Here is a 10967-nt window from a genome sequence, read left to right on the forward strand (position 1 = left end):
GTGCTCACTCAAGCACTGGTGGCTTCTGAGGGCAGTATTTGCCCCACTGTAAGGTGGAGCTGTCTCCTGCTGAATCTCTGGGTTCAAGTCCCGGCTGCACTCCTGATTCCAGCTTTCTCCAGTGCACAGCCTGGAAGGCAGCAGGTGGTGGCTCAGCCTGTAGTCCTTGCTCCTTTATGGGAGACCCACCTGGAGCCCTGGGCTCCCAGCTTCTCCCTGGCCCAGCCCTGACTAACTGTTGCAGGCATTTGAGGGGTGAACTGGTAAATGGAAGAATTCCATCTGTAGCTTGATTTCAAATAAAATGAAAATGGTTTAGTTTCTTAAAGTATTTTTAGATGCTTATTTTCATCTTTTTAAATCATTTATTCTCTTTTTTTTTTATTGTTTCCTTAATATATATGATGTAAAAGGGGATTTTAAGGGAGAAGCCCCACCCAGTCTCCCACCCACCCCAGGTCCCAGATGTGGGGCATGCTCCGAGGGTCTTGCTCAAGTGGTTTTGATAGTTCAACAGTTCTGAATTGCTGCCACTCTCACCACTCCAAGCACGATGAGGTCGTTGGAGAATCCACAGTCCGTCACAGAGTCTCCGTTTGCCCAGTATTTTAATTGCCAACATATAGCTGAGGTAGTTGATTGACTTGTTCTGTCCTCTGTCTTTTCATGGTTAGGGTTCTGAGTCCAGAAGCTCGACTGGGGGGATCCCCAAAGAAACTTTGTCTGAGGTGTTCCCAGACCAGATTCTTGTATGTACTAGCAAGCACAGGGCCTGGCACAGTCCATCTCCATGATCAGCTGGTGGTTGCAATTGCTGGGTTGGTTCTGTTTCCATCCCTGGAACCAATGGGTGTTTGCAGTCCAGCCTGGTTCTGCCCAGCACATACTCGGTCCTCGCATAAAAAGGTGTGAGCTGCAGCCTAGTTGGAGCGACCCACAATAACCCCCATCAGGCCCGCCCCCTACCCTAGTTTGCCAGTATGTATAGCAGACTAGTCCAGTCTGTCCCACATCCCCTTCTGCTCTCACACATCAATGGGTATTAAAACCTTGTTCCATCTAACCAACTCAACTATCCAGCCTTCACAGATGTTGTTGGGTGTCTGTCTAGCCACCCCAGCCCCTGTCCTAGTTTTCGTGCCCTCCCATGGGGGGTGGTAACCCAAGAGGGAGGAGCCCACTATTTCCCTCCCAGGCCACTCCCACTCCCAGATTATGCACTCTCCAGGTGGTTCTGTGGTTTAACTTGACAGAACTAGCTTCAACCCTCACCCACTGTAATTGTAGATTGCACCAGAAGGAATAATCAGCCCAGCCTGGTTTTTCCCTGATCTAGTCCACATGAGGCGCACAGGTGTTGTAGCCCTGCCTAGTCTGGTCTGTCGCCATCCTAGCTCATGCTCTCCAGTGGGAGTAGCTGTCCAGCAAGGGAACCACCCCTTATTCCCCTGCCGGCTCTGCCCCCCTCCCTTCCTGATTCTCACGTGTGCTGGTGGGGTGCTGTGGTCACATCTGGCACAGGCAACCTCACCTTGGCATTCCATGTTGTGCACTGCTTTTGTCACAACCAAACCTGGCTCGACCTACTCTGTTCTGGTGCTTGGATTTGCCAGTGGGTGACGTGAACCGATTCAGCCAGGTCTGTCCCCGACCCATGCCAAATGTATGCCAGTGGGACACTTTTTATGACCTCTTCTGGGCTGTTTCCCTCCATGCTTCTTGTGCTTACCTGCAGGGTCCGTGTCCTGCCAGAGGAGTTGCCCAGGCTCCTCCATCAGAACCCCTCCAAGTGCCAGATTTTGCGCATACCAGTGGGTCCATGAGCCAACACTACTCAGTTCATCCCTGTCCTAGCAGGAACAGTGACTTTTCTTAACTGGCCTTCACCCCGTTCTGGTTCTTGCTGTTGGATGTTTCAGCCCAGCCACAGCTCATCCATACCCACATATAGCTGCTCATACATGGCTCAGTTGGGGTTGAGACCTAGCCTAGTCCGTCCCACATCTACCCTGGACCTCCAGAACACCAGAAGGTGTTGCAATCTGGCCTGCCCTGGTACATCTTGTCCCAGTCCACACTTGTGCCAAGGGAGACTACAACTGTATCCTGACCAGAACGCAACCCCATTTCAGCTCATGCACCCGTTAGTGGGAACCTCCACCCAGCTAGGGTGTCCCCTTAGCTCCCCAACCGGACCTGTTCCCAGCCAGTGTTCAGCATGCCAGTGGTTGCTCTGACTCAGCTTGGCACAGTCCATCACCTGTCGTGACTGGTCTGCTCACGCAGACCAGTTGGTGCAAGAACCTAGCTGGGCATGTCCTATGCTCCATCCTGGTTTCCAATCTTACTTGTGGACTAAGGTTTGCTCAATACTGCCCGGTGCGCCCGTTCCATCGCCTTTCCATACCTTGACGAACCATTGTTGCTACTTTGCCCAGCCTGTCCGACCCCCAGGTCCGAACCACCTGTTCACCAGTGGGAGCTATGACTCGCTATTTTCATCTTTTTAAAAGGCAGAGAGAGAGAGAGAGAGATCTACCTGCTAGTTCACTCCTAAAATGTCTGCAGTTAGCAGGGTTGGGCCAGCCCAAAACCAGTAGCTAAGAATCCATGCAGTGGGCCTAGTGGCTAACATTCTCACCTTGAATGCTCCCTGATCTCATGGGTGTTGGTTCTAATCCCGGCAGCTTCACTTCCCATCCAGCTTCCTGCTTGTGGCCTGGGAAAACAGTCGAGGATGGCCCAAAGCCTTGGGACCCTGCACCCATGTGGGAGACCTGGAGGAAGTTCCTGGATCCTGGCTTTGGATTTGGCCATTGGGGTCACTTGGGGAGTGATTCATCGGACGGAAGATCTTCCTCTCTGTCTCTCCTCCTCTCTACATCTGACTTTGCAATTTAAAAAAAAAAAAAAAATCCATGCAGGTCTTCCAGGTAGGTGATAGGGACCCAACATGAGATCAGCCAACATGGCGCCAGTAGGGGCCTTCTCCACTGCCTTTCCAGGTGAATTAGCAGGGAGACGTATCAGAAGCAGAGCAGCCAGGACTCAAACCCGTGCTCCCGTGGGGGACATGCAAGTCCAAGCTTAACCTGCTACACAATGCCTGTTCCCAGAGTAATCATTGGAACCCTGCAAACACACAGAGCCCACATGAGGCCCAGTGCCTGCAGGAGCAGATGGGCTGCTGGTACCTGGTGCCATGAGGCCTGTGGCTGGCAGTCCCTGTTCAGCATACAGAGGGTGCGGGGCAGGGGTGCGGAGGTTAGGTGGGACACAGCGGGTAGTCAGACAGCTGCTCTTGGCCCCCTGGGGACAGTCAGCGGGACCAGAGGGTGAGGTTAGGTGGCCTAGGTGGCCGGCCCTGTTAACCTGGGCAGAATGGGAGCACGGTAGCAACCTGCAGCCCATTGCCATGACCACAGGCGAGTAGCTGCAGGGGGACGGGCCAGGTTTGGCTGGCCTTGGGCTGCCGAGCCCGATAGCCAGGCTCTGTGCGGCTGCAAGCAGCTCTGAGGCCACACACAGAAGCATGGCAGAAGAGGTGGGGACAGGACCGTGTGCATGTCACAGAGCGGGCTCCAGGACAGTTCTTCCCAGATACAGATCTCTGGTTTCAAACAATGCTGAACAGAACTGCCCGCAGCACCCATGGCCGTGCTGTTTGTTGGGTGCTCACTGGAGATGGAGACATGGACAGCAGGAAAGGCCCTGCCCTCCACAAGTGACACGCTGGGGGAGGCGGGGACACAAATGCAAAATAAAATGGGAGCCATGCAGGGGACTTGGGACGTTTATGCAAAAAAGGTGCTAAAAGGAAGTTTATTTCAGCGCCAAATACTCTGAAATTATGCATTTGCTTTGAGGTGGCTTTTGAAATTTTTGCACAAAACTACTTAAATTTTGATTGCATTTTCCATAAACTTTTTTTTTTTAAAGATTTATTTATTTTTATTGGAAAGGCAGATATACAGAGAGGAGAGACAGAGAGGAAGATCTTCCGTCCGATGGTTCACTCCCCAAGCGGCCACAATGGCTGGTGCTGAGCTAATCTGAAGCCAGGAGCCTCCTCTGGGTCTCCCATGTGGGTGCAGGGTCCCAAAGCTTTTTGGGCCGTCCTCAGCTGCATTCCCAGGCCGCAAGCAGGGAGCTGGATGGGAAGCGGGGTCACTGGGATTAGAACCGGTGCCCATATGGGATCCCGGTGCGTTCAAGGTGAGGACCTTAACCGCTACACTATCGCACCAGGCCCTCCATGAACTTTTTGAAGCATCCCAGGTACTTGGTGTGTCTGAGGAAAAAAGAAGGCATGACTCAGGTGAGGGGGCCCGGCTGTGTGCCCAGTGCCATGCAGGCCCCTGAGGTAGAAAGGGCACAAGACGCGGTGACTCAGCGTCCACTAGCCAAGTGCTCCAGGCCTCTGCTAACTCACAGAGTTAAGGACTCTGTGCCTCGGTTTCCCCGGCTGCCATCTTCAAGCACCAGTGGGAGCTACCTGCTGGTGGGTGTCAGTGAGGTGGCCTCTGGGCGCCCACTGCAGATGGCAAATGCAAAAGGCCCAAGGAACAGCTCCTGCTGGAAATACCCCGGTGTGGTCCTAAGGTGCCACCAGGGCCAGACTTCACAGCCTGGGAGCAGGGAGCACCTCTGGGGGTTAGAGAAGTGTTCCGGGGCTGTGGGTGGGGCACACGCAGCTCTGCAAGTCCCAGCTCCGTGCCAGTCTGGAGGAGAGTCTCAGTAAATATGAAATGCCAGTCTGCAGCCTCGTGTTGTGTGCGGCAGGAGGAACGGGAGAGGCAGCTGGAAGCCGCGGCAGAGCGGGTGCGAGAGGTGGAGACGCGCCTGCGCAATGTGGAGCTGCTCTTGGAGGACAAAGTGCAGGAGCTGACACAGCAGGTGAGCAACAGCCTCAGCTCCCCAGCCCCTTCCACGCAGCAGGTGAGGGACACGCTGGCCTCAGCTCCCCGACCCCTTCCACGCAGCAGGTGAGGGACACGCTGGCCCCAGCTCCCCGACCCCTTCCACGCAGCAGGTGAGGGACGCGCTGGCCCCAGCTCCCCCACCTCTTCCTGGATGTTTTTTCCTGGTACGGGAGTCCCCAGCTGACCCAGGGAGACTGGCACAGAACCCAGAAATCACTTCCAGTGCCTGCGTCTGGCCACAGCCAGGAGGCTAGCCGGGACACAGGTCCTTGCATCCCGGGGTGCACAGTAGCAGGGAGCCGGAAGAGGAGTGGAGGCGGGACTCGTTACCAGGGTACTGCAATGTGGAACAAGGCAGCCCACTACCCAGAGGAGCTGCTTTTCAGGTCACGCAGTCCCCCTACTGGCATTTAGGGTTGTCTCTAAATTGTCCCCACAACTGGGTTCAGCAGCTCTTCCCCTGGGCTGGGGCGGGCTGCGGATGCGCCTGCACGGGAATTGTGTGCAGCCAGCCCATCTCCCGTGCAGCTGGAGAGGAACAGGAGGTCCGACCTGCTGCTCAAGGAGCTCTACGTGGAGAACGCGCACCTCGTGAAGGCCCTGCAGGTGACCGAGGAGCAGCAGCGCAGGGCCGAGAGGAGGAGCCGTGGCCTGGAGGAGAAGGTCCAGGCCCTCAACAGTCTTGTCAACCGCATGGCTCCCGCCGCCCTCTCTGTGTGAGCGCAGACACGTCCCTCGCACGCAGGAGCCGCTTCCAGGAGCGAGTCGGCGGCGTGTTCTCCCGCGCTCCAGCCAGGCGTCCGCGCACACCTTAGGGCCAGGATGGTCTGTGAGATGCGCATGCAGGCGGTTCCCGTTGCACCTGCGCTGGGAGATCTTGGAGTTGCAGCCACACCCCTGGAGTGCTGAAGGGATCCCTGGGCAGGGTGGACCTCAGGTGTGTGGGCTCAGGGATGCCATATTTATTGCAAATGAAAGGGTCACTGGAAGTTTGCCAGTCTATGTGGAACAATTTTATATATATATGTTTATATCAAATATGTATAGTTTTATATCTGAAATATACATAAATTATGCTACTTGTATTATTGATGTAAAAGTCAACCTTCGCAATAAACTGTTCAATGAAAATTCACTTGTAAACCTGTTCATTATACTGTCTTAAATAAATGGGGGAAGTTTTACAAGAAACACCTGCATGGCCACAACCACACCCTGAAAACAACCCTCCTCCCTGCCAGGCTGCTGTGCTGCCCCCGGGTTTGCCCTGCAGCCGCACACCCCCCCCTTCCATGTGGGAGCTTAACTGCACACACTCCTGGGGGAACCCCAAGACTGGATGAATTTACAGCATCAGTTGTTGGGTGGGGAGAGCTGGAAGCATGTGGGATACCATCCCGATGAAGACACATGCCAGTGTTCCCTGCACTCGGGAACTCGGCAGGACAGGTACAGCTTACTGTACAACCCAGGAACCAAAAAGGAAACTACGGAAATGCTACAAAAAAAAAAAAAAAAAATGACGGGAGCCTAGTTCTACCAGTTATGGAAATATGAAGCCTTGGTATGCTTCATGCTGACCTGAGCGTTACTCAGTACACAGAGGTTGATGATGCTCCGTTCACTGTGAGCTGACGCCCCTCGGGCGAAGGGCCAGCTGCTTCCCCCAGTTGGCCAGGTGAGGTTTTAGCCACTGGGCTATCACACCAGGCCTGTCAGTCGTACTGTTTCTGTTCACTGATAATTAGGGTCGGAATGTAGAAAGTGCTGACAAGGCTTGACGGAGCTGTGCGCGGAACACAATGCTGGGAGAAGTGACTGAGTTCCTGGAACCCCCTCAGCAGACACCTGACTTCAATCTGGACCAGCCCCTTAGAGATCTCTTTATTTGAAATGAAGCATTGTCATCCTTCATTTCAAATAAAAATAAGCAACTTTAAAAACAAAAAGGGAAGGTGTACCCATAATTTACAGATACAATGCAATCCAAACTGAAATGCTTGCAAGCTTTGTTTTTTAGTAAAAAGTCATGAGCTGATCCTAAATTCCATATGAAAAGCAAAAGATGTGTGTGTGTGTGTGTGTGTGTATAGAAAGAAATTTGGGTCATTAACACTATTTCAAGAATTATGAAAGTTATGTACAATGCATAGAATTAGCACAAGGGGTCTGGCACCGTAGCCTTGCGGCTAAAATGCTTCCCTTGCACGCACCAAGATTCCATATGGGCACCGGTTCTAATCTCAGAGGCCCTACTTCCCATCCTTGTGGCCACCCTGCTTGTGGCCTGGGAAAGCAGTCAAGGATGTCCCAAAGCCTTGGGACCCTGCACCAACATGGAAGACCTGGAAGAGGCTCCTGGCTCCTGGCTCCTAGCTTAGGAGCCACACAGCTCCAGCCGTTGTGGCCGCTTGGGGAGTAAACCATCGAATGGAAGATTTTCCTCTGTCTACCTGAATTCCCAATAAAAAATAAAATAAATCTGTGCCCAATGCCATGGCCTACCAGCCAAAATCCTTGCCTTCAACGGACTGGGATCCCATATGGGTGCCATTTCTAATCCCGGCAGCTCCACTTCCCATCCAGCTCCCTGCTTGCGGCCTGGGAAAGCAGTCAAGGACGGCCCAAAGCCTTGGGACCATGCACCTTCGTGGGAGACCTGGAAGAGGCTCCTGGCTTTGGATCGGCTCAGCTCCTACGGTTGCAGCCACTTGGAGAGTGAACCCATGGAAGGAAGATCTTTTTGTCTGTCTCTCCTTCTCTCTGTAAATGTGACTTTCCAATAAAAATAAATACATCTTTAAAAAAGAAAGAAAACCAAAATGAGTGCAACCCAGGCTGAGTCAGGCTGTAGCACCGCTGGCAAACGCTGACATTGGAGGCAGGCCGCGCCAGACTGGGCCACAACACCCATCAGCATGTGGAAGACCAGGGGCCGGGGACAGGCTTGGGAGGGAGGGATGTCAGGACTCACCTGATGAGCTAACTGCTTCCACTGGAGTGAGAGCTGGGTCTGGGAGCAGGCTGGGTTGGGCTGCCACACCCACTGACAGGTGCAAAAGCCAAAACGTGTGGGCTGGTGAGGCTAGACCACAGAACCTGTTGGCAAGTGCAGGGACCAGGTGCAAGTCACATCAGGCTAGACTACAGTACCCGCTGGCAAGCACAAGATCTCGAGCTGGGAGCAGGCCTGGCAAGGGAACTGTGAGGCTGCAGCTCCCACTGGTGAGCACAAGATCCATGGCTGAGGGCAAGTCATGCTGAACAAGGCAGCAGCACCTGTTGGCATATGTGCTGGCCAGGTCTGGGGACAGATCAGGGTAAGCTAAAATGTGGCACCAATGAATATGTGTGAGAACTGGATGGATGGACCAGGCTAGGTCACATTGCATGCTGGCACGCACAAAAAAAGGGCTGGGGGAAGGCCGGGTGAGAGAGCTATTAGGGGTCACCCCAACTAGGTGGCAGCATGTGCTGGTATGTGTGAGGGCCTGCATGTGGCAGGATGAGCTGGACTGGGCTGCAGTACCCATAAGTTGGCATGAGAGATGGGACTGAGGGTGAACTGATTAGGCAGCTGCATCCGCTGGTATGTGCACTGGCTGGTGCAGGTGACAGACTGAACTTGTCCCTGCACTAGCTGATGCACACAAGAATCAAGTCTGAAGTCACCCCAGGTGAGGTTCCTTGGGGAGAGGATATGTGGTCCAAACTTTGAGTGCATGCATCGGGACTGGGCCTCCTCAGTTGCTGATGCCTGTGCAGTGGACAGTATGCCCAGATGCACATGGGGGACATGACAGCCAGCTCAGCGAGGTCAGCAGAGGACGTAGAATGGACGGAGAGCAGAACATGCTGGACGACTCTCCTGGCCAAGTTTTGCAGCAAGTGTCTGAGTCCGTGGATGCACTAAGGTGGACTTCGTCAACCAATAGACGTTAAGAGTTCCTCAATCCTAACGCAACAGAGCCAATGACATCACAGAACTATGAAAGCCACCCAGCTAACACTCTCAGAACGTTCTTCCCCACATTGGGGTTCCTAAGATATCATCAAATGGCCATTCCCTCATCCCTGATTGCTGATATAGTTTGACAGCAAGGAGTGGCCCCCTCCGCTTCTCCCCTTGCAGACATAGAAGAAAAAAGAATGGAAACATTTGTCCCACCGTCATACCTCAGTTCTCCCCATGCTAATCAGAGGCCCATATGAGTGTGCAACCATCTCAATTATGTAAACAATAGTAAACATTTAAAAACTGAAAATTAAGAAGTTAAACACGCACTTATAATGTGATCTAGTTGTCTACCCAAGAGAAGAGAAATATGTGTCCATAGATGACTCATATACAGATACTGCTGGCATGTTTTTTGGTAATAGTCAAAAACCAGAACACTTCTGGTAGTATAAATGACTATAATCCCCACATTTTAGCAAGTCATAAAAATTCTTCTGCAAATAAAGCTATTAGGTATCAAATAGCCTAGTGGCTGAATCTTCACCTTGCACACACCGGGATCCCACAGGGGCTCCGATTTGTATCCCGGCTGCTCCACTTCCATCCAGCTCCCTGCTTTTGGCCTAGGAAAGCAGTCAAGGATGGCCCAAAGCCTTGGGACCCTGCTCCTACATGGGAGATCTGGAAGAAGTCCCTGGCTCCTTGCTTCAGATCGGTACAGCACCAGCCGTTGCACTCACATGGGGAGTAAATCATCAGACAGACGATCTTCCTGTCTTTCTTCCTCTCTATCTGACTTTGTGATGAAAATAAAAAAGAAATGTTTAAATTTAAAAAAAAAAAAAAAAAAGACGGCTAGATTACCGAAGCCAACAAAAGACTTCAAGTATCTCATCAAAGGTTAGAAAGGACAGGTTGAATGACACTCCAGGCCAGGTTCTACCACAGGCACCTAGGTCTGTGGTGCACCGAGGCAGACAAGGACAGCCAACAGGCCTCAGTGCAATGAAGTTGACAAGACAGCTCAAGCAAGCCCCTTGGCATGTTCTTCACCCATAGGGGGCTCTGAGGCCAGCTCAACCATCCCCAGACCCTGGTGCTGCTGCAGTGGACAGTAAGCAGGCACAGAGGGGAAAACAGAAACATTGATCTCACACCCCTTCTCCCCGAACCCAACCCTCTTCATCCTCATCAGAGGTCTGTCCACACTGGCCTGCAGCCCTCCCACCATTGCAATATTAGAATAAAAGTTAAAAAAAATACTGCTGTCCTGCTCAGTGAGGAGACCGCAAGGGAGGCTGGGCTGTTGAGCCTGATCTGCTGCTCATTCCAGGGAATTTGACATCTGTGCAGTTCCCAGAGGGGTGACCCGAGAGCTTGGCTTTGTCATGACACAACGCACGGTATCCTGTAGGATCACGAATCATGAGATGCCTGGGATCTCCAAGAAGCACAGCACTGCACTGCTGGGCCAGAACGAGGGCCCTTCATCATGAGATCCTGTGTGATCTACTGCTGACTAAGGAGGGCAGATTACTTTGCATTGCCCCTGGCTTTCTCAAGGCATTTCTGGAATTCACCATCGCCCATATGGGATCCCAGGCGTGCAAGGCCACTAGGCTACGCTGGTGCGACGGTTCTAATCCCGGCTGCTCCACTTCCCATCCAGCTCCCTGCTTGTGGCCTGGGAAAGCAGTCAAGGATGGCCCAGTGCTTTGGGATCCTGCACTCATGTGGGAGACCTGGAGGTTCCTGGATCCTGGTTTTGGCTTCGGATCAGCACAGCACCGGCCGTTGTGGTCACTTGGGGAGTGATTCATTGGACGGAAGATCTTCCTCTTTGTCTCTCCTCCTCTCTGTATATCTGACTTTGTAATAAAAAATAAACAAATCTTTCAAAAAAATTTTTAGGAAAAAATAAAATAAAATTGTCATTTAAAAAGTAAAGTATGCTTTTCAAGCATGGTTTTCAACAACTGATCTGACTGACCATGGGGAAACACACTTGTAAGATTTAAACTGAACACAGTATGGGTTAGGAACTGGCTTATCTGGCTCTTAAGGCTTGAACATATTCCAGATCATGT

At 52.4% G+C, this 10967-nt stretch overlaps 1 protein-coding gene across 1 annotated transcript in view; it reads left to right on the top strand.

Annotated features, from left to right (window-relative positions):
* NINL (ninein like) overlaps nucleotides 1-5662 on the top strand; it is a 73051-nt gene extending 67389 nt beyond the window's left edge. Inside the window, exons 22-23 of the mRNA XM_058679902.1 lie at nucleotides 4517-4896; nucleotides 5451-5662. Of these exons, the coding sequence (XP_058535885.1) occupies nucleotides 4517-4896; nucleotides 5451-5642 (572 nt within the window). The 3' untranslated portion in view covers nucleotides 5643-5662. The remainder of the gene's footprint in view (nucleotides 1-4516; nucleotides 4897-5450) is intronic.
* The last annotated feature ends 5305 nt before the right edge of the window (nucleotides 5663-10967 follow it).

This window comes from Ochotona princeps, chromosome 22, assembly GCF_030435755.1.
Source record: "Ochotona princeps isolate mOchPri1 chromosome 22, mOchPri1.hap1, whole genome shotgun sequence".
NCBI lineage: Eukaryota > Metazoa > Chordata > Mammalia > Lagomorpha > Ochotonidae > Ochotona > Ochotona princeps.